The 24391-nt window shown below is 42.7% G+C and overlaps 1 protein-coding gene across 11 annotated transcripts in view; it reads left to right on the plus strand.

Annotated features, from left to right (window-relative positions):
- LOC137631046 (TATA element modulatory factor-like) overlaps window positions 1-24391 on the plus strand; it is a 194308-nt gene that overhangs the window by 107743 nt on the left and 62174 nt on the right. For 10 of the 11 annotated variants that reach the window (XM_068362625.1, XM_068362620.1, XM_068362627.1 and 7 more), the window contains 5 exons: window positions 6274-6462; window positions 12027-12125; window positions 15554-15711; window positions 17221-17370; window positions 24112-24197. In XM_068362625.1, coding sequence (XP_068218726.1) covers window positions 6274-6462; window positions 12027-12125; window positions 15554-15711; window positions 17221-17370; window positions 24112-24197 — 682 coding nt within the window. The remainder of the gene's footprint in view (window positions 1-6273; window positions 6463-12026; window positions 12126-15553; window positions 15712-17220; window positions 17371-24111; window positions 24198-24391) is intronic. The other variant, XM_068362630.1, reaches the window with a different exon arrangement.

The following is a 24391-nucleotide window of genomic DNA, read 5'->3' on the forward strand; positions in this document are numbered from 1 at the left end:
TCTCATCCACCTGCCCACCCTCACGACCGCTCGCCTGCGCGCCCGTGCAACCGCTCGCCCGTGCAACCGCGCGACCGCTCGCCCGTGCAACCGCGCGACCGCTCGCCCGTGCAACCGCGCGACCGCTCGCCCGTACAACCGCGCGACCGCTCGCCCGTGCAACCGCGCGACCACTCGCCTGCGCGCCCACACGCCCACGTGCCTGCACGTCTACGCTCATGCTCTCCAATGTTCGCCCACGCGCGAACCAACGGTTTTTTTTTTTTTTTTCCATCGCGCAGACGGATGGTGTTCCGTCGCGCGAACCTACAGTGTTTCTTCGCACAAATGTCGGCTTATTTCTTGCAGTATCCATTGCTCGTCTATGGGTTATCGCCCGCCGACCACCAGGAATTCCCGTCGCGCGAGCTCCAGGGCAATTGCGACCACGATTCCCAATGGGGTTTTCGCAGCATGACCAGCCTGGCGAGTTCTTCTGGAGCGTATTTCCAGAACACTGTCTCACCCCGTAAACACAGCATGGCACTTGCAAGAATAGGAGAAACTTAAGGGAGATCTGAGCAACACTCCTCTATTCCTGAACCTGGGTTAGCCCTTCCCCGTCATTCCCTGGAAGGATTTTTGGCGGGGGGGGGGGGGGGGGGGGGGGGGGGCTTTCCGTTCGAGATTTCTCCATCGGACAAGGGGTGACTGCTTACCTCTTCCTCTGGGAGCTTACCAGGTTCTTTCCCTCCTCGGTTACGGCCCGAGGTTTGGTTCAAGGAAGCTACAGGAAGGTCAAGGGTACTTTCCTCCTCTCGAGCTCAGGCACCTTGGCCTTTCGTCGTTAAGTATCTAACTTGCGGACAAGCTCGATGTTGTACCATCTGGACGCGCTGACTGAGGGCTTCCTTCGGGTGTCTCATCTGTGGAGGTCGACGACCTCAGACACCCTTCCATCCTTGAGAAGAGTTTGTTTGTGCCCAAGGACAGAGACTTAGACAGCTGCTGTGCGGAGTAAATCGACTTCCGGTTTCACTCCTCCAAGGCGCTTTCTTCCAGACTCTGCAGGGCTCCAGCGCCTTTTCTTTCAACCACGTCGGCCTAAGTTATCGGCTACGACAACTGGGACAAGGTGTCCAATTGCAGTTTTCTCCTGTCAGGAACAGATGGCACGGGAGACTCCCCCGGGGGGGGCATAGTCCTAAAAGGAGTTCACGAACTCTAGGATTGCAGGTTTTTCGCTGGGAGGATGCTTAAGGTTACTCATCCGAATGACAGCTTCCCGATGCCCATTCCCGCATATTCTCTGTGAGTAGCCAAGGATATCGCGCCTGCCGTCTCTGTCAGCGAATTCAATGTCTCTGAACCTCTATGCCATAGCGTCAGCAGAGTTGCCCGGTTGAGCAGAATGATCCATACCTTAGGCGAAGGTCTTCCTTAGGATCATCGACGGCTTCACCCCCGGCCCCCTCAGTCGATCCTTTCTTGTAAGGAAGGATCTGAGAGGGGATGTCCATAGTCGACCTCTCAGCCCCGATCAAGTTTGTCGAACAAACTTCGGCCAGCAGAATCGATCAGACTGGTAACGAGGCGACAGGACTCCTTAAACCCTGGATCGGAAGGACGGGTACTTTCAGTTTCCATTCCATCCATCTTCCAGGGTGCTCGTCGAATTCAGCCTAGACCAAGTATTCCTGCTTATGATGCAGTGTGGCTATCCCGCCGTGGCATAGCAGGTTTTTTTCCCCAGAGAACTCTCCCTGCCTTCCTCCTCCTCTGCTGTTTGGAGGGCTGGTCAACTCCGGTAGGCTCGGGTTTCGACCTTCTTCAGCGCCGGGACAAGCTTCCGGATGCTTACCATGAGTGTGGGCTCATGGTATTTTGCTTGGAGCCTTCTCTTCCTCTGCCTCAACATCTGGAGTATCTGGCCATGATATTGAGTCAACCGCCTTACCACATTGGAAACCCCGCTTCTCGTCCATCCAGCGAGGTTAAGCAACATCGGTACTTGAATGGGTGACCACCTGGGGACGCCAGATTCTGTTACCACATCCTCCGAGCCTTCCTTTCGGTTGACTGTGGCAAGACTGAGGAGAGTCGCAGTACCTGTTCTCAGTCGAGCAGAGCTTTCAGCCCTACCTTGGAACATTTCCTAGTTCTTCTTTCCTCATTGACCCGTCTATAGTCCGAACGGTCGCCTCAGGATAAGTTCCATGTGGGGCGATCCAAGTTCCGGTGGCTTCAGGCAATGTTTAACCGGACTCCCTGGCCCTATGGGACCAGCGGAACTATTAGACCTGCAATGGGTGTTGACCTATGGAGCCTCTTGATGGTAGTGGATATTCTCGTCCTTTCCCCACATTCTTGATGCGGTTCTCGGACTCGTCAAAGGAAAGGGGGGGGGGGCATGTTCCGGTCCAGGCCTATGGTCAAGACCTGAAGGATACCTCTCCATCATTCAGGCAGGCTTAGGGGCCTTAGTCTGGCCCCTCTTCAGATCCTACAGCTCCTGCCGAGTCTCCCCGTTGCGCGTCGACTTCATTCTAACCAGCAGGGGACGCATTTTCACACCTTCACATCTTGCAGTAGAGATACCGGGATGATTGAGATTCTCTCAATACCACCATCGGCTCTCTCATTCCAGGCAGGGGAATGTTTCTCTCAGACTATCCAAGCAGAGCCTCATAGAGAGAGTGTACCTAGGGGTCTTTGACCTTGGGTAACCAGCAAGTGCTGGTCTGGGGGACCTGATCGCGACAGCTTGGAACCTCAAGCTTCCGCTAGTCTTCCCCCCAGTCTCAGACCCCGAGACACTGGCAAGATGCATTCCGGTGATGGTGGGACAACTTCGACGCCTGCGTCTTCCCTCCTTTATGTCTGCGGACAATGGGCCTCAACAAGACCAGGTTGTCTGTCAACCTTTCAATGGGAGAGCTCCACTGGGACTACGCGCAGAACGGTTTCTGGACCCTCTGCTTCCCCTGACGGAACTCCCGGGAGAGCTTCTCCCACGGCGCAGACTACTCAAGCAACCACACTGCGACATCTCTCCCGAACCGGAGCGTCGCTTCGGCTTCATGCCTGGAGACACTACGCTTCCTCCTCTAGAAGAGACAACCCGCTACAGTCGCGTCATCTGCGATAGTCATCCACAGGGGTCTCCCAGGCAAAGTGAAGAGTCTAAGGTGGTTGGTGCCGTGGGAGATATACCTCTTCCCTTGAGGCCCCTTCTCCAGCAATAACGGTCTTATTGCCTTTCGGCGGGAGGAAACTCCTTTCCGCTCTCGGCAATGAAGCCTGTCGCTCAGCCTTTCCCTGACCTTCAGGCTTAAAGGAATAACTTTTTCCTGCCCGCTGGATCTATCCTCGCTCATGCGAAGCTACGATCGTCCCTGCCCTAGTCGGAGGAAGGCCTCCAACTTGGAGCATGGCTCGGACTTTTAGTCCTTTAAGAGATCTTCTCAAGACCCTTTTACGACAGGCCTCGGATTGTATTCCGCCTTGGGTCTTCTGCTCACTCTGGCCACGGCCAGTGTGTAAGCAATCTTCTTGGTCTCTTACTACTCCCCCCTTTCTAAGGAAGAGGGGAAGGCAACATTCAGGCTCGCTCCTGAGTTGTTGGCTAGACTCAGAATCTGGGGGTCCCGGCCCTTTGGTCCGATTCATTCAAGATTTCAAGTCTCCATTCTGTGTCTGATGTCCCAAGACCTTCTCTTTCTTGCCAGTAAGGAATCGAGAGGTTAGCGCTGGGAACAGCTGCAGTTTGTCCTCAGTTGCAGCCGATTTGGGAACACAAGGAGGACATGGGGGGAGAGTCACCAGTATACCTCTTCAGCCCGGACTCAAGGACATTCATCTCGTCCTGTCTTCAGACCCTCCCCCGTCACGTCGCCCTACAGCACGAGGTTGGATACATCGCAACGTCCCTCGCCTTCGAGTAATACTACTCTGTGACGCAGGTGCTACAAGCTGGAGTCTGGAAGCGTCTGATGACCTTCGCAGCCCGCTTCCTGCAGGGCGTGACCCACAGGAGTCTCGATACGTTTTCTATTGCTCTGTGGTGGCTACACAACAGCTGGTCTAACCTCAGGCTCCCTTTTGGACAGGTAGCAGAAGGTTGAGGGCATTGTTATCAGGTTTTAGTCTGCATGAACGAAAGAAGTATGTCTGGCCCTTACTTCTTTCTTCATCATCCCCTCTACGGGGAAGCAGCATCCTGGTCTCTGCATAGCTGACCTCGAACCTCTGCAGGTAAACCATGCTTCCTTGTGTTCCGAGTATTGAGTCAATACTGTCGCGTCCCCCATACCCTGACGAGGTGGTATTGGGAACGTCCTAACCCAGAGTTCCTTCTGGAACTCCAGGTCAACTGCCTAGGACGAGTCACACTTCTTCCTTCACACACAAGCTTACGTAGGCCACATGGTTCCTTGCGGAGCAAGGAACTTGTGAGGTGCAGGGACTCCCTTTCTCGAGTGCGACTCACTCGGATTCTGAGTCCCCGGGTAAAGCCAAAGCCAGTATGGCTGGGGACTTTCCACCCTTCCTAAGGGATAAGTCACCCTTTGTAAATAGCGTGGTTTGTATTTCGGTTACGGAACAAATGACAAATTCGAAGATAATTTGTATTTTTCCTAACCATACAAACCTTAGCTATTTACACATATTTGCCCGCCAGCCCTGTCCCCCAAGACAAGTCCTACCTCTAAGTGAAAGTGAGTATTCACCTGTGTGTGAGGGGGAGAAGGGGTAGCTAGCTACCACTCCCCTACCCCCCCCGCTAACTAGCGCGGGGGTAATACACCCTCATTAAATTCTAATGGCTCGCCATTTCAGCTACGCTAAAAGTAATACCCTTTGTAAATAGCTAAGGTTTGTATGGTTAGGAAAAATACAAATTATCTTCGAATTTGTCATATTATATATATATATATACTGTATATATATATATATACTGTAAGAGACTGATGTCTCGCCAGGTAAATCCTCGGACAGCTAGGTAGCGTCAGGTTCCGATTTCTTTTATGGTCTCTCGTGGCATGGTTGGTTTCGACCTGGCCTTTCATTAGAAGGGGCTAGCGTTCGATCCCAAGTATGAGGTAGAAATTTATTTCTATTTGAACACGATGTTGTGTTGATATTTATCCATATTGACTCATTAGGGGTAATTTGAATGAATTACTACCAATTGTGTCACGTGGTGGGCCGGGAAATCGGGTAAAACTCGCTGGTAAGAGACTGATGTCTCGCCAGGTAAATCCTCGGACAGCTAGGTAGCGTCAGGTTCTGATTTCTTTTATGGTCACTCGTGGCATGGTTGGTTTCGACCTGGCCTTTCATTAGAAGGGGCTAGCGTTCGATCCCAAGTATGAGGTAGAAATTTATTTCTATTTGAACACGATGTTGTGTTGATATTTATCCATATATATATATATATATATATATATATATATATATATATATATATATATATATGTGTGTGTGTGTGTGCGTGCGTGCGTGCGTGCATGCATGCATGCATGCATGTATGTATGTATGTATGTATGTATGTATAGTATATGATAAATTTTGCACATTTAGATGTGTTTTTAATATTCATATAAGGGATATATTATACTACTCTTAATATCTGGATTCTCTCTATACCTTGGGATCAGCGAACCAAGGGGAAATCAACTCTTAAGATAATAACTTCTGGTCGGCCGGGGAATCGAACCCTAGCCTGAGAAACTGAGGTGACAGTGATATACCATCTATCAACTCAAATATAATAGCCTCTGTTTTGGCCAGGGAATCGAACCCTTGCTCGAGAAACAGAGGTGACAGTGACATACTATCTAGCCACAAAGAGAGATGGTATGTCACTGTCACCTCAGTTTCTCGGGCCAGGGTTCGACTCCCTGGCCGACCAGAAACTATTATCTTTGAGTTGATTCCTGTTTGGGTCTATGATCCCAGTTTATGGAGAGAATCCATATATTAAGAGGAGTATAATTTATGGCTTATTTATACATACATACATACATACAGTATATATCTTCAAAAGGCTAATATGAGTAATTTCTAAAGCATTGTATTCTGATGTTTGCCTTGCTAAATGTATAACATTGATATTTAGTTCATTACAACCATAAGCCTTTTTGTGTGCATCATTTTTATTGAAGATGTAGAGCTGGATTTTTTATTTCATTATTACCATAGGGCATTCCATTGCAATAAATCTTGGGGGTGATAAAATTGACTAAGCAAACTGTGCAAGTCTGATTTTAACTTTATGCCAATGAATTCCAGGTCCTGCAAGTCTTATACTGGTATTATTGAAAGTGATCAAGAATTAAGAGAGACTGAAGAGAACACCATGAGTACCTCGGGCGGGTCTGTGGTGCGTTGCTTGTTGGAAGAAGCAATTGGTGATGAAGAAGCTGTAAGTGCCAATTCATCTCCTCCAGAAAGAGAACACTCTCCATCTTCATCTGAAAGGTATGGTATTATCCAACTCCCTTATTCAGTAATGTAGTATTAAATGCTTTATTGCACATTGAAAAAGTCTTTATTTCAAATGAATAATAAGTGGTTTAATTACATAAAGGAGTAGGCTCTTAAAAAGTACTAACTACTGTTTTATAGTATGGACACAATATAATTCTTTTAAGTGTAAAAGGAGGGGTTAGATACCCTGAAAGAGTGAATTCATTATGGTGATGTATCCTGTTTTACATCATGCCTTTGTATAATTGAGATGGTCTGCTGCTCTTTGTTTTCTGAAAGCTCAACTTGATTATGAATATCCTTGTATCCTAAATAGCTCCTAAGAGGGTTTTAGGGGGGGCCATCTTCCTGCCGATGAATTAGCAGCCATTACATGGTCATAGCTGTGTTGGAGAGCTGCTGTTGAGCGACTTTTAAACTTTTATGCTTTGCTTTGATTTTCTTTCCATCTTAATTCCCCTGATTCATATGCCTTTATAATTTTGTAATTATTTGTCAACAATTTCTTGGCTCATGATTTTCATACTCGCTCCTTTGCTCAAAAATAAAAATATGGCACTTTGTTTAGGTCTTGGGTTTTGGTTCTTACTTTTCCAGAATTGTACTTGCAGTTAACCAAAGTACTTGGCATCTGAGTTCAACTGCATTTCTATTAATTGCAAAAAATGTTGTTAGTTGTGAAAAGTATCATACTGTACATATACAGTAAAGATTATCACCATTCTATGGTCCTCATCCTGAGTCCTCTACTTGCAGAGATCAGATTGTAATGTAATTGTGGTTCAGAGTTTACATTAAAGACATAAAAGGGAGAAAATTCATAGCAGAGATGTTTTGCAGACTGAAGCAGAAGGTAAATTCATGTATGATAAGTACTGTGAAGTATAGAAAAGCATCATCTTATTTTGATATACAAAGTCCATGGATTAATCACAGATTCCATGAATATTGCCTCTGAATAGAACAAGCTACTAAGGGAAAGAACCAACTTGATGACCTCTATTATACATCAAAGAAAAGTACTATTTGTATGACTGCACTGCTGGGCCTTCTTTCCTATGGCTTCTTGACAAATCTTAGTCTAGGTTTGTATTTTATTGCTCTCTAAATGTTAATATATGTTTGTTCCTAAACGAGTACAAACCCTCTCTCTTTAATAGGAACATGATTAATGAGGTAGTTAATATTATCTGGCAGGTGGAGGATAGGTGCCGCTCACTCACTAGGTAGGGAACCTTCAATTTAACCTTGGCTGCTCTTCTGCATCTTAATCAGGCTGTTTTAATCTTCTGCTATTTTTTTAGATTGAATGAATGTGGTAGCACATCATTGTGTTTGAAAGATATTAATGGAAGAAGCCAAGGATATGCAGTGCTTTGTGATAACTGTAGTTGTGAAACTTTTTTCTGTGCTACATTTTCTTTTAATACTCCGACCTGGTATAGGTCCTCTCCATGATTTCTCGACACCCTTCCTTGTTGCCAAAGGAAGGTGATGGAAGAGAAAGTCTTGAAGAATCTTTCTGAATTGTTCAAAACACCCAAAAACCGGTCCATAAAAACTGTCTTGGGCATGTCTGTTGCTGTTTTATCCCTTGTGTGTGTGGCCTTATAATGAAGACATGAACCTAAGGAAATTTAGTTTTTCTTCCTCATCACTGGCGCTGCATCGTAGGAAGACTTCTACCCTTGTCCTCCTCTTTGGTCACACACCAGGTCTCCACATTTCCGATCCGCATGCTCAGTCTCCATGCGATCAGTCTCCACTTGCTTACCTCACACTCCATCATTGAGTAGTCTCGGTGTAAGCAGTCGCCACATGATTGGACTTTGTACCTTTTCTTCAGCGACTTTCAAATCGCAGAGATTCTAACATCTCTTTCGTTCTAGCTTTTCAAGTTTATGATACTGGCAAAGGAGGAACTTGCAATCATTTTATCCCTTGTATGAGCTATGGGATCTTACTTTCATGGGTACAGAGGTCTTTCTGTGGTCCATCAATTAGTGTTTTGTCTAATTACAATTGTCTCCTTTTTTCCAGGATCTGGGAATTGTGTTCAATCTGTAAGCACAGTTTCATGGTCTAGCAAGAGATAAAGAATCATAGTTTCTGATGATACACTAATCATTTGTAACAGCAAATGTAAGGAGGCAGTTCAGTTACTCTTGAGCTATCAAGAATTTCTGGGTCAACGGTGCAATGTCTTCTAAGACTTTACTTATCTTGATTCATTTTAAACGGTCTCCTACACCAGTGAAAGCTCCAAGGATGTTGAAAGCATCAGTGATCAGCAACCTGCAATTTCCTTACCTTCTGGTTTCGGTTAAACAAAAAACATGGAATGATTAGTCTTGGTAGCAGATTGACAAGATCCTATCCAGAGGAGTTCCACTTGAATCCCACCTCCTGTGATCCTGCTGTTAACACATATCTAGAGCGGTGGGGTACACTTTGGGAGCAAGGACACCTTGTTTATGTGGTCCAAAAAAGTAAGCACCTGCATATCAACTTACTGGAAGTCCAAGCAATGCAGTTAGAATTGCCAATTGTCCAACAAGGTTTGGTAAGACAGCTGATAGCATTAAAGGACGAAAATTCCACCATCGTGACTTGCACGTACAAACAAAGAGGTACCATTTTACAGACCCTTTTCAATCGGGCAATCAGGTATGCATCTGGGCAGCTGACAATGTAGTAGAGCTTTCAGCAAGGTCCATTCCAAACAAGAGGACTTTTCAAGCAGACACGCTCAATCATCATGGGTACTATGTAGGGCCAGTGAGATCCCCCCATTCTTGTTTGCCGGAAAGATTTCTTGCTCTTCTTGAATCACCACCAAAGGCCTCGTTTGCCTCTCGATTGATCCAGTTACTTCTGGATGCCTTAGCCTTTCTGCCCATTTACCACATGGTTTACTGATCACTCAACAGTTTGTTGACATTTTGACCTTAAGATAACCGTGACAGCTTCCTATTGCCACACACCAGGTGATATCCGGATTTGCTAATGATCTTCCTCAAGGTACCAATAAAACTAATAATTTTCTGCAAGTGGCATCATAGAAGGGATACTTCTTCGGTTGGAGCCTTTCTGCAGTGGATTGTAGTTTTCCTCATCTTTCGTTGAGGGAGTTCCTCTGTCTCTGTGGTAAGATGCTGTTACCCAGACTTTAACTAGATCTCAGGAAGAGGACCTCAAATCCTTCTCCTTTTGGAGGATCACTGTAAGCTCAGGAGTACCTCTGAGTGATCTTTACTCTCAAGGAGCTTGATCCCCTTTTTGATTGTTCCTCATGTCTTCAGGTCTTTTAAGGGGACTATGCGCTACCTCTTGACTGGACATGAGATAAGATATGATGTCAAGACTACTCAAGAGCCTCGGCATCGGCGTTACAAGTGGGTGTAGCTCATGACGTTCTGGATGTCACTTGTCATTTTCAAGAGGACGAAGACCTTCCTCTCCTTTGATCTGGAGTTCATGCCCAAGATCCAAAATTTAGTTATGCACAACTCCAATTTCAAGTCTTTCTCCATCTCTTCTTTACAAGATGGGTCCAGGATGACTTGCTCCTCTGTCTGGAGAGGAATGGACGATGCTACCTAAAGAACTCAGGTCCCCTTTTGGAGCACCATAGACTTGCCCAAGCTGAAAGAGGAAAGAGCATTTGCTTGAGCATTACCTCTTCTGCCTTGTGCACCATCAGACATGCTGATCCAAGGAGAGGGTAGAAGGACCATCCTTGTTTGAGCGCACAAAGTCAGGTTTATCGGATCTACCCTAACCTTTAGGAAGAATCTGTCAATAGCACTAGTCCTGAAGACAGGAGTCTGGTACAACATCTTCGCTGCTCACTGTGTATGGAAGCTTACTCACAGGTCCCTAGATAATCTTACCCTTGGTCCTACAGTAGCTATTCAACAAGTTGTGTTGCAAACCAAGCCCCTGCATGGTACAAAAAGCACCCTGACTGGGGTGCAGCAATTGTTCTGTTATGTGCTGGACTCTACCCAAGATGCAGGAAAGTCATGACTGAATAACTTTCCTTTACAGTAATTTTTTTTTATGGAGGCATCTACCCCATCCTCCCAGATAAGTGGGAGCATGAAAGTAGTGTATGCAAACTCGTTTCTCATAATGACTGTACATTTAGACTACAAATCCTGTCAGATATAGGAACTCCCACAACCACCTACCAGCTACTTGCTAGGGACCTATCCTAAACCCTGCCATATCTTCATACTCTGGTAATTAGGAAATCAACCTGAATCATCCTTTTGCTCCTCCACAGGACCAAAGTGCATTGGCATTTCCTGGTTTAGTATACCAGTCAGATTAGTAATGGGAACTTCCTCATTGTAAAGATGAGTCTCCTATTAAAGAACTATATTTTGTATTCGTGTTTTGAAGGAAGTTAAATTTTTCCTCACTTTGCAAACCTGAGTTCTTTAAATTACACTGCCCGCCTCAACCACCGTATAAGTCCTAGGTTAACGTCAAAGTTGAGATTACTCTACCTGGTGAGTGAGCGGGATCTGTCCTCCAACCGCCAGCTACTTTAACCTTGTTAAGTGTTTAAATGATGGCTGATCCAGAAGAACTCAATTTTATATATTAAGAAAAATACAAAATACATACATACATATACCAAAGGCACTTCCCCCAATTTTGGGGGGTAGCCGACATCAACAATGAAACAAAACAAAAAGGGGACCTCTACTCTCTACGTTCCTCCAGCCTAACCAGGGACTCAGCGGAGTTCAGCTGGTACTGCTAGGGTGCCACAGCCCAACCTCCCACATTATCCACCACAGATGAAGCTTCATAATGCTGTGGTGGATAATGTGGGAGGTTGGGCTGTTAAAATTGTAATGTTACTCTAAAATATGTGAAGAATTAGCCATTAAATAGATTCTTGACTATTTGAAGCCAAGTAGTGTTAGCAAGTTACCTGTGGTTTTGCTTCTGGGTTGTACCTTAAGTGAGTTTCTGTCCCCTTCTTGCACCAGCATAACTGCATAATTTTATTCTCATACTTTAATGCTGATAATCATTTGGATGCTTTTTACAGCTTAGTGGGGTAGAGAATACGTCATTATTTACTGCTGGATATGGCAAGGGTAATTCATAGCCAGGGCAATATCACTTTTATATGAATAGTTGTGGGTGAGATAATCAGCAGTTCTGGAATTATGAAGCTATTAATAACCATGACAAAAGATTGATTCCTTGACTAAAGACTGATTGATATGATTGAGGACCAGAGATCATAACGGATGATTTTCTTGTAATTCAAATTATGTGACTTATAAATTTGTAATTGACTGTACAGTACGTTTCCTTTTTACCAAAAGAGGATGCTTTACAAAGTTGTTTACAAACAACTTGTGGTTAGATGCAAGATATCTCCAATTTATAGAGCCCACAATGCAGAAGAATCTGAGATGAAAATACTCATACTGTACAGTTAGTTCTAGGTGATTTTACTGTAGCACACAAACTTTTTAGATTTTAAATGCACTTGGGTTAAACAGATTAATTTTTAACTTTCTTTGTAGGTCTGATGCCTTAAAAGTTGGATCTGGGCACACATCAGGACACAGTTCTGGAGATGAAATTGAAACAACGACATCCTCAGATATAGAAGTCATTTCAAGGTTAGTATTTGAATCGTAAACTACCGGTATTAGTGTAATTTTTGCTTTAGCAAAGCATTATTGTTCTTACGCGAATATAAAACCTTGTCCTTCATTAGGAGTATGCTTACAACAAATCTGAATATGGCTGTTAAAACTTGAATGAAGGGGATTCAATTCCCTACAGGCCACTGAGCTCCCACTTTTATTTTCAGCCTGCAGATAGTACAGACTTCCTCTGGCCTCTTAAATGGCTGTTTTAATCTTTTGCTTGTTTTTTAGGTAAATTGTTGGCAGATCATCGTGTATGATGGATGTTATGGAAGAATAGAGATTTTGCAATTGTTTCCCAATATCTCTTAAGTGGGTGACAATTTTTCTGTGCAACCCGCTGATGTCTGCATTCTTACACCTGTTAGACAGCATTCTTGTTTGCTGTTTATTCCCTCCCAAAGAAGGAGGTTCTGCTTGAGCATAAGGGGCAGGGGAACCCTTCTTGATGTCAGTGATTTCCTGTTTTCACCTGGTTATTTTGTCTTGTAGAATTCCTGTGATTTCTTTTCCTGTTTTAGCATTGTTATTGGTCTGGATGATCCCTTAGAAGGCAAACTTCAGATCCGTTCTCCTTTGCCTCACCTTCATCAGAGTGTCTTCTCTGCTACTTCTAGGAGAGGAACATGTAGAAGATGCCATCAAAGGAGGCCAGGAAGACTGATCGACAGGAATTGTGTGCATGTGACTTCTACTGTTTCTCTCCCCATTGGAAAAACAATCCTGCACCAGCAGAATACTGCTGGTCAGGGTGAAAGAGCTCTGTCCTTTCCCCTTTCCTGGATGCTGTGTGAGTGCATGTGAATGTGCGTGTGTGTGTGTGTGTTTTTTTTGGAGGGGTGGTAAGAGTTGTCTCAAGGGGAAGAAACAAAAGGTGCGTGCTGTTCCTGCTTGTTACTGTGAAGGCAATCCCCATGACATTACCAGCTCCAGGAATTCATGAGAGATTCCATAGGGTCCTTTCTTCCCATATTCCTTTTTTGCTTATCATTTAACTGTCAGTTGACGACAGTAATGTTCAGCATAATCCTGACCATTCCCAAATAGACATATGCCAAATGGTATCTGGATCAGCTGGGTCTTCCTTTGTCAGAGAATCTTCTCAATCTTTGCTGTGAAGGAAAAACTAGGTCAGGTTTAAACTCAACGAGAATTAACAAGATCATGAGGAGCTCAAGCTACTTGGAGTGCTTCATGTGTTTACAGGCCTCTCAAGCAGTCCCCGCTTGAACCTTCGTGATGGAAGGCAGATAAGGCTTTGACCCATGAGACCGTCCTCGACTAGCTCAGTCCAGGCGAAACAAGTAGGAAGCAGCATAACTATGCCTGTGTTACAAGACAGATTGAAGGATAGAGGATTTACATCACCTCGATTCAGGAGTTAGTGTTCAGGACCTTAAACCCAGCCAGGTCGGAAATTGGCCAGGGCACCAGCCAAAACGTTGATATAATATCGCCAGAGAGTTATTGGGTCCTTTGATTGGGTAGACCACTACTTTGGCTCCCTCTCTCTGGTTATGGCTCATTTTTCTTTGCCTACACATACACCAAATAGTCTGGCTTATTCTTTCTACATTATCTTTTGTCCTTATACAATAAGAACACTGAGATTACCAATCAATTCTTCTTTGCTCAAGGGGTTAACTTCTGCAATGCAATTGTTCAGAGGCTACTTTCCTGTTAAGAGTAAGGGTAGATGAGGCTCATTAGCTACGGTAAGCAGCTCTTCTAGGAGGACACTCCAAAATCAAACCATTGTTCTCTAGTTTTGGGTAGTGCCATAGCCTCTGAACCCTGGTCTTCCACTGTCTTGGGTTAGAGTTCGCTTCTCGGGCACACTATCCTTTCTTATTTCTCTTTGTATATTTTTTTCTTTCAAGTTTTTAAAGTTTATGAAAGATCTAATTTAATGTTATTGTTCTTAAAGTATTTTATTTTAATTGTTTATTACTTTTTTGTTGTATCTCTATTACCCTGTATCCTTTCCTCACTGGGCTATTTTTCCCTGTTGGACCGTTTGGGCTTATAGTATCCTACTTTTCCAACTAGGGATGTATTTTATCTTGTAATAATAATAATAATAATAATAATTCATGACATAAAGTCCATCTTCATCCCTTTCGTATGGCAAGTGACTGGGGGCAGGGCCAAGATGACTTGCCCTCCTTTTCTGGGAGGACACTAAAATTCCTCTTTTAGCAACAGAAGGATTGTCTTTTCCCTGCAGGCAAAGAGACTAAAGGACCTATCCAGATTCATGTGTATGAAGTTAGAGATAATGGATCTATCCCAGCTCTCACGAAAAACTTATCAGGGGCGCAAAGAAGACAAAGAGTCAGGTAATGACAGAATCTTTTCTGCCTATTATCTTCGGAAGTATACCCACAGATCCCTAGATACCGGTATACTTGGTCCAGTGGTAGTTGCTAAACAGATCATGTAGCAAACTTATCTCCTTCATAGGATTAGAAACATCACATCTAAGATAGCACCCACAACATCAGCCTAGAATGAGAGTTAGATCGACTGGCCCTTTGGTGTACAGCATTTGTTCCGTTATTTTCTAGATCCAATGCTATGTGAAGGGAAACCATATGATCGAGCAACATTTCTGAAAAAATAAGTTAAGTTCTGAAGTTTCTCCCTTATCCTCTCAGACAAGGGGGAGAATGGCCAAATGTATGCAATCCCATTTCATATAATGACCATGCATTCTGACAACATATCCTCCAGATAAATGTTGGTTTTCCTTTACCATGTAAACACTTCCTGGTAGTGACATAGAATAGCACCTGCCACTTCTTCATGCCTAGGTTGTTAGGAGATTGACAGTAGCCATGACTTTTGCTCTTGTACAGGATCAAAGTGCATTGACTTTTTCAAGATAGTAAACAAGCCAGTTTGGTTATAAGAACTTCCTCTTTCAGTAAGATAAGTAATTATCTTAAAGGACAACAGTATGTATTCACGTAAGATCAAATTGTAGATTTTCTAGATTATTTGTATTTTTCCTAACTACAGTATATAAACCTGAGTCCTTAAGTTACACTTCCTGCCTCATTCACCCTGCAAGTCCTAGGTTTAAACTCTTAAGTAGGAGCTCAGTGACCTCTCAGGTGGGCGGAGCTACACTGCCACCTTGTTAAAATTTTAACTGCCTCATCCATCTTTGTTGAAGGCATGCTCCTATTGGTTTATCCATCTTTGTTGAAGACATGCTCCTATTGGAGTACTCAGGTTTGTATAGTTAGGAAAAATTGGAATAGCAGGAAGTAAAGAACTTTAATTTTATAAATCTTGAAAATTCTTGGAAGTCTTGGTTTTGAAATTGTACAATACTTTTTATTCTTACAGTACAGTTGTTAGAATATTTTTTATGATGATCTTAATATTTGCAGCCCCAGTTTAGATGGAAGCACTGTTGTGAGAGGTTCTGTGACGGCCTCACGTGTCTGGGCGTCAGCACAGAGGGGTTTGCGTTCATTCCTGAATGACAGATCAGAGTCGCCTGCATCGGATTCTTCAAGCAACAACAAGAAAAATAACGCTGATAAAGGTTGGTTTTGTTGTGGTTGGGTAACGTTTCAAAACTTTGTTTTATCGAATGTGCACTTTTTTAAGTGGAGTTTTTTTCATCTTCTTGATTTACAATTACTGTTTTAAATGCTTTATTCTAAGGGAATTTGTGTTACTGCATTTTATACCCCATTCCTTTTGTGTATAATATATTTATAAGTACCACATCTTACGTAGGAATGCTGATCTTGTGCATTGTGCACTTTTGACCATTTAGAAAGATAGCCTAGATTTAAAGGTACTGTATGTTAGACTGAGAAGTTAAAGCATGTTCTTACTGAAGTACCAACCCCCTCATTGGTTTTACTCTGCTGAAAAGCAGTGAATAAACATTTAAAATTAATTCAACTTAATTCTTCTGAATCAACTGGCCTCAGGTAGCATAGATCAAAGAAATACTAAGATGCATACTACAAAAGTACCAATTGATGTGTATAGTTTATTTATAGAAAAGCCCTCTGCAATTATTGCCCACAATTCACTGCAATAGGTCCCCACAATCTTTTCCTTCCTATTCATTAATTTATCTGCTGCCTTTCCAGCAATTTGTGAATCCTTTAAAAAAGAATATTTTATGATTGTTGTGTTGCAAATTTTAAAACTTTATAACTAGTCCTTAATTTAGAAAAGGTTCATAAGGGATTTGGTCAATGATACCCCCTTTTAACTTTTATGGCTCTCTAAGTTAATGGTTAAAATTTGTAGGGGTGAAAATTTTCTAAACACTTCAAAGTAGCATATGTACCTTAGAAACTAAGCTTTTTATTTGATTTGACTGTAAATTTTGAAATATATTAGATTTTGAAGAATGTTCTTTTTTATATTTGTACGGTATTGATATCAGAAGTACAATACAATACAGTATACAGTAATCTCTTTTTGTGCCTTGTAAAGTTCATTACCTCAGCATTTCTGTTTAGTGTCTGTGACCTGGTTTGCTCATTTGAACATTTGTATAGCTTATCAGTATATGGGTGCATGAGTATGTCAGTATCATGGTAGAGACTTCCTACTTAATGTTAGAAAGAAAATTGTGCTGCTGTTGTGATGATCAATTATATACTGTAGTGTTGTAAATAATCTTTATTGATCGTTTCACATTCTTCATTGCTATGAAGACAAACATCAACTGTATTGTACTTTACTGTTGTATTAGCATGTCTGTATTGTCATCTGCTGATTTGCATGTAAGTTTTATGTCATATCTGTATCATAGAACTTTATATCCTTAATTATGATCAGATTACAGTGCCTGATATATTAAGAATATCTTTTTTTTTTCTTATTTTTTAAATTAAGCACTGTAATTATTCTAAACTGCAACAGATTTCCGACAAACAGTAAACCAGTTAACCTGACAGGTTATTCTGGTGGACATTGATCTTTGGCATGCACTCATCAGAATTTTTTTAATTGCTTTGATTTAGAGTATGATACTTCTGTAACTGCAGCTGTGCAGTTTAATCAATGTGTCTCTCTGTTGGTTAAGCGGAGACAGTGCCTTCGTCAATGACCACCAGCTTCACGAGCATCAGCGAATCTGAGGGCGAGTCTTGTAACGTCCTCGTCCTCAGCAACTTGACCCTCGACCCGTCGTCCATCTCCCAAGTTCTCCAAGATTTCCCTTATGTTGAAAAAGGTATAATTAGAACATGTGTTCTGAGTCTCCTTCAGGGAAGGTGGAGGTCTTTGTTGGTGTTTCTTGGTATGGTGGGTTTTTGCTGTTATTTATCCTTAGGTGCACACTTTTCTTTATGATGACGATGCCCTTCTTTTTACCAAATCTATTACCAAGTATTCTATGTGATAAAAATGTGTTTTGTATTTGATTTTTCTTACATCTCTTTGTATGTCTCTCGTCTTTTTATCTAGCAATATTTTTTTTCCTCGTCATGCACATTTTTCTTTAGCCTTTTAAAAGGATTTGGATTTTGAAAGATCTCATTTTATGTAAAGTTTGCTTCCTCAGGCACCAGCCAATGCATGTGTTATATTTAAACCACTAAACCTGATCATAATGAGACATCTAAACTTGTTGTACCCGGGTGTTTTTCATAATAGCACGTACTTTAGATGCCAGTACATTAACCAATCAGGATACTACTATTTATTGACTACTGCTTCAAGTAACCATTTACATGGTGCTGCCACTAATGAAATGTTCAGTGTAACAGGTGGATAGCTTTATTTTTCTTTTAAATATCTAATTTCCATCTACTAATATCCATACTCTGATTTGTTAATGGCCGCGATCAATGTCCTAATACCTATTAGAATGTATTTATTATAACTAATGTAAATACAGTATTTTGTAAGCTGCATGTTTAGAAGAAGTGGATTAGCTTTCTTATAAGGGAAATGTACTTTGTTTTGCACTTGTAATGATGTACTGTTTTGTATCAGGTAAAATTTTGACCCAAAGAAATATTCATGTAATTTTTTTCTTTTTTACAGCAGGATTACTGATGTAGAAAATTCTGATACTGTACTTCTTGCTATGTAAGGGTATCACATTATTGATTGAAAGGTTTACTGTTTCTAAAAATAATATTTTGGCATAGATAATACATTTTCTATCTTTTTGAATGTCTTCAAACTTTCCAAAGAAATTTATTTTAAAAATTCTGTATCGTGTGTTTTTTTTTTATAGTATGAGGCAGATTAATTTTTCTTTTCGGGCAAATTTTTTTTAGTAAGATTTAAAGATATTTTTCTTAGTTTTATTCTTTCTTTGATATTTAATATACTTATATTTTTTGGTAATGCAGTTATGTATTTTTTCACTATTTTGAGGAATATTCTACTGTATGATGTATTGTATCAAAAGGTATTTTTGAATATTTAACTTAGCCGGTGAATATATAATAGCTGCTGCTCCAGCGGCTCGACAGAAAAACACACAAAAACTCGCGAGCGATCGCTATGAAGGTTGTGGGTGTGCCCGCCAGCGCCAACTATCGGCCAGATACCACATATGCATGTAAACAAGCCTCAATTCTTCTCTGTCGGCCTTAACGACAAGACGTATCATTACTCGCTGTATAACATGGAGTTTTCTCAACAGACTTGGTGAAGTACTTCATTTTGGTTTGAGCTTTCGCAGTGCAAGTGTTTTTCCTCAACTTAAACTCTCTAACTCTTTGTTGGACAGATTTAATTGTTGATGATTTGGATTGTTTTTTGGACTTTCTTTGACTAATTCAAAATGGCTGACGCTTCTCAAGTTCCTAGATTTCGTAAGTGTAATGCTAGGGATTGCAATAGGCGTCTTCCAAAGGCCTCTCTCGACCCACATACTGTGTGTTCTAATTGTCGGGGTAAAACCTGTCAATTAGGAGATCGGTGTGAGGAATGCGTGGGCCTTTCGGAATTCGATTGGCTCGAATATGACAAATATTCTCGTAAGCTAGAGAGAGATAGGGTGAGGAGGAGTTCCTCTAGATCAGTAGATTTTTCCTCTCCCCATGCCCCTGAACCTAATCCTTCCCCTGTAGTGGTTGTGCCTGAACCCCCTACTGGCACTCAGGAACCATCAATGCGGGACATGTTATGTGCCATTCATGCTTTGGGTGAAAGAGTTGAGTCGTTAGCTACAGATCGTAATCAACTCATGGCGGACGTTAAAGAGCTAAAGTGTCAGAGTGCCACAGCGGAAAATCGTGGGAAAGTGATTAGTGCGCAAAGTGTTTTCAGTGTTGCGACCGAGGGTTCGTCTGTTCGTGCCTGTCGTTCGCCTAGTCCGAGACCTCTTGCAAGCTCCCAAGCCCAGGGGAGAAGTAATGTCGTACGACTTATGGGTTCGAGAGGCCTTGATCAGCGAACAGACGTTCCCTCTATGGTAACAGGCGTGTCTCATCAAGACCGCCCCTACCATAAGACGAGAGAGACCATTTTCTCCTCGTCATCCGAAGGCTTTTCGCATAAGAAACCGTGGAGCAAGGTTTCAAGGCCCTTGAAGCGAAAGTCAGTCCCTTCAGGACAGGTCCAGCGTCCTGGTTGTAGCCATTGGGACAGCTCTGACCCTTTACAGTCATCGGAAGACTGCTCGCCGCCTAAGCAGCAACGTTACACAGGCTCAGAGAGTCTTGGTGTAGGCAAGGTTATGCAGTCTCAGACGTTAACCCCGTCTTTTACCGCACCCATTCCCGTTGATCCTAAATGGGTTGTACTGCAAGACATGCAGATCAAGCTCGCCTCCCTTATGGAAGACTATTCTGCTGAAAAGGTTCACGATGATCCTCGCCGCTTAGCTAATCGAGATCCTGGCCTTCAGCCGCCAAAACGAGCCTTTGCTCGTCCTGTTGACGTTGGCTTTGCTAAGTCACGTCAATCACGCTTTGTAGAGCCTCACTCGATGCAGTCACGTGTTGACTTTCAGCCGCATATAGACGTTCAGCCACTTCCTAATGCTCTTGTTGACGTTCAGGACGTTCGCCAACCAGCGGAGTTGACTTGTTTTGACGCTGAGCGTCAACCACCGCAGTCTAGAGTTGTTTTGACTGCTCAGTCTAGGCAGTCAAAACAATCTCGAGTTGACGTCGAGCGTCCTCCCGCTCCTGTTGTTGTTGACAGTCAGGCTGTTAAGCAGTTACATGACGTAGCATCCTGGACTGCTACTGATGCACCAGTGCGTGTGGACTCTGCGTGTCAAGCATTGCCAACCCCTTTGCTTGTTACTCAGCAGTTGTCGGATGAAGATCCTTCAGATGAGGACGTTGCTGACCCTCATCATGATGATCATCCTTCGGATGTAGACGAACTAGCCTTTCACTGGAACAAGGACAAGACGTTAGAGACGGTCTCAATCCCGGTCTCCGAAACAGTAAAGGCATGCCTGAAATGGTGGAACAACAATATCAGTCTGAGAGAGGGACTTTCCCTAGCAGTTCAGAACCCAAACCACGTACTATTCTCAGACGCGTCGGATTTGGGTTGGGGTGCGACCCTGGACGGTCGGGAATGCTCAGGTCTGTGGACCTCAAGTCAGAGGAGCATGCACATCAACGGCAAGGAGCTTTTGGCAGTCCACTTGGCCTTGATGAAATTCGAAAGTCTCCTTCGAAACAAAGTGGTAGAGATCAACTCCGACAATACCACAGCATTGGCGTACATCTCCAAGCAAGGAGGCACACACTCCCTCACGCTGTACGAGATCGCAAGGGACCTGCTCATTTGGTCAAGAGATCGAGGCATCTCCCTGTTAACGAGGTTTATCCATGGCGACTTGAACGTCTTAGCAGACTGTCTCAGTCGGAGGGGTCAGGTAATTCCTACGGAATGGACCCTCCACAAGGACGTGTGCAAGAGTCTTTGGGCGACTTGGGGTCAACCCACCATAGACCTCTTTGCCACCTCGATGACCAAGAGACTTCCAATCTATTGCTCTCCAGTCCCAGACCCAGCAGCAATACACATAGACGCATTTCTCCTAGATTGGTCTCATCTGGACTTATATGCATTCCCACCATTCAAGATTGTCAACAAGGTACTGCAGAAGTTCGCCTCTCACGAAGGGACAAGGTTGACGTTGGTTGCTCCCCTCTGGCCCGCGAGAGAGTGGTTCACCGAGGTACTTCGATGGCTGGTAGACTTTCCAAGAAGTCTTCCTCTAAGGGTAGATCTGTTACGTCAGCCCCACGTAAAGTATGTCCATCAAAACCTCCCCGCTCTTCGTCTGACTGCCTTCAGACTATCGAAAGACTCTTAAGAGCTCGAGGCTTTTCGAAGGAGGCAGCCAGTGCGATTGCAAGAGCGAGGAGAGCTTCTACCATTAGAGTATACCAGTCAAAGTGGGAAGTCTTTCGAGACTGGTGCAAGTCAGCATCTGTGTCCTCGTCCAGTACCTCTGTAGCCTAAATCGCAGATTTTCTTTTACATCTGAGAAAGGTTCGCTCCCTCTCAGCTCCCACGATTAAGGGCTACAGGAGCATGTTGGCTTCGGTCTTTCGGCATAGAGGCTTAGATCTTTCCAACAATAAAGATCTCCAAGATCTCCTTAAGTCTTTCGAGACCTCTAAGGAACGTCGTTTGGCAACTCCTGGATGGAACTTAGACGTGGTCCTAAGGTTCCTCATGTCAGACAGGTTTGAGCCATTACATTCAGCCTCCCTGAAGGATCTCACCCTCAAGACACTTTTCCTAGTGTGCTTGGCTTCGGCTAAAAGGGTCAGTGAACTTCATGCCTTCAGTAAGAACATCGGCTTTTCTACAGAAAAAGCCACTTGTTCACTTCAACTTGGTTTCCTGGCCAAAAATGAACTGCCTTCTCGTCCTTGGCCTAAATCTTTTGATATTCCTTGCTTATCAGAGATCATAGGCAACGAACTGGAAAGAGTATTATGTCCTGTTAGAGCTCTTAAGTTCTATTTAGCTCGTACTAAGTCATTACGAGGTAAATCTGAGGCATTATGGTGCTCAGTTAAGAAACCATCATTGCCTATGTCAAAGAATGCTTTGTCATATTTTATCAGATTTATAATACGAGAAGCTCATTCTCACTTGAATGAGAAAGACCGATGTTTGCTTAAGGTTAAGACGCACGAAGTTAGAGCTATAGCAACCTCCGTGGCCTTCAAGCAAAATAGATCTCTGCAAAGTATTATGGACGCGACTTTTTGGAGAAGCAAGTCAGTGTTCGCGTCATTTTACTTGAAAGATGTCCAGACTCTTTACGAGGACTGCTACACACTGGGTCCATTCGTTGCAGCGAGTGCAGTAGTGGGTGAGGGTTCTACCACTACATTTCCCTAATTCCAATATCCTTTTTAATCTGTCTCTTGAAATGTTTTTAATATTGTTTTTTGGGTTGCACGGAAGGCTAAGAAGCCTTTCGCATCCTGGTTGATTTGGCGGGTGGTCAAAGTCATTTCTTGAGAGCGCCCAGATTAGGGGTTTGATGAGGTCCTGTTTGTATGGGTTGCAGCCCTTGATACTTCAGCTCCTGGGAGTCTTTCAGCATCCTAAGAGGATCGCTGGGCTTCGTGAGGAAGACAGACTTACAAGGCAGAGTAATCGTCTAAGTCAACTTCCTTACCAGGTACCTATATATTTGGGTTTTGTTATATTATAACTGTCAAAAACTCTAAGCATATACGCTGTAAACTTAATTAACTCTGGTCTCTACCCACCACCTTGGGTGTGAATCAGCTATTATATATTCACCGGCTAAGTTAAATATTTAAAAATGATATTTTAATTTTTAAATAAATTTTTGAATATACTTACCCGGTGAATATATAAATTAAAGGCCCTCCCTTCCTCCCCAATAGAGACGCAGCGGGACGAGAAGAATTGAGGCTTGTTTACATGCATATGTGGTATCTGGCCGATAGTTGGCGCTGGTGGGCACACCCGCAACCTTCATAGCGATCGCTCGCGAGTTTTTGTGTGTTTTTCTGTCGAGCCGCTGGAGCAGCAGCTATTATATATTCACCGGGTAAGTATATTCAAAAATTTATTTTATAATTAAAATATAATTTTTGGTCTAAGTGTTGTGTGGTCTCCAAGGACTTTCATGTGTTAGGCTAGAACAGGAATCCCCTTGGAAACCACACAGCAGCTCCCAAAAAATAAGTTTTTCCTTGACAAAACTCCGTTTTTCCTTTGGCAGTATTTTAGATGCTGTCTGCAGAAGATAGTAAACTTCCATAAACTACCAAAATTCTTGTTAGGATTTTACCTAGCTCTCCTTTTGAACTTCAATCACTTATTATAGTGTTCATAATAATACACATACATACATACATATACCAAGGCACTTCCCCCAATTTTGGGGGGTAGCCAACATCAACAAATGAAACAAAACAAAAAAAAGGGGACCTCTACTCTCTACGTTCCTCCAGCCTACACAAATGATTTATTAAATTCCATCAGGATTAGAAATAAGCAGTAGGTGATACAAATAAAATTTATCCATACTGCCAACTTTTTTGTATTTAGCAGCAATACTGTAGTTTAGAAAATTATGACAAGCAACTATATTCATATTCTGTACAATTGAAATTTTATGAAAAGCCATACAAAATCTCTTGATAATGTAGCCAAACAATTTTTCTGCAATAGCGAGAACAGCTTGTAGTAAAATGTTAGTTTTATGGTTCTTAGCATAAAGGAAATTGATGAACATTTGCACAGGTGTAGAAATTTGTCAAGCAGAGAGCAAAGTTGAATTTCCATTATTTTGAGATATATTAACCAGAGTTGGGGATGTCTGTTTTACTGTACAGCATTATATTTTAGGTGTTACTGGTAATTATGAAGTCAATTGTACAATATTGAATTGATTGTAATGACTAATTTTTTTTTGTACTCTTATGTAAGAAAAGAGTACATAAGTATGCAATCACTGTATCATGAAGAGCACAATTTTGGTTTATTTCAGGCCATCGTCGAAACCAGTCAAACTTCTCTGAGACAAGCGAAAGTTCATCTGAACATCAGTCTCCTGAAATGGATAAACTACTTAAGGTACTTATGTACTGTACTGTAATTTTACTCTTTAGCATTTCTCCGGAGCAATATCTTCCATCTGATCTGAAAATATCAATGAATTTAACAGCATGATTAATTTCTATTTGCTTGAAGGAGAATTGCACTTCACAGGAAAAAGATCCAACCTCCGTAGAGTCTTATTATCCACAGCGTGCTCTGTGCAGCATGCT

The sequence above is a fragment of the Palaemon carinicauda genome, chromosome 39, assembly GCF_036898095.1.
Source record: "Palaemon carinicauda isolate YSFRI2023 chromosome 39, ASM3689809v2, whole genome shotgun sequence".
Lineage (NCBI taxonomy): Eukaryota > Metazoa > Arthropoda > Malacostraca > Decapoda > Palaemonidae > Palaemon > Palaemon carinicauda.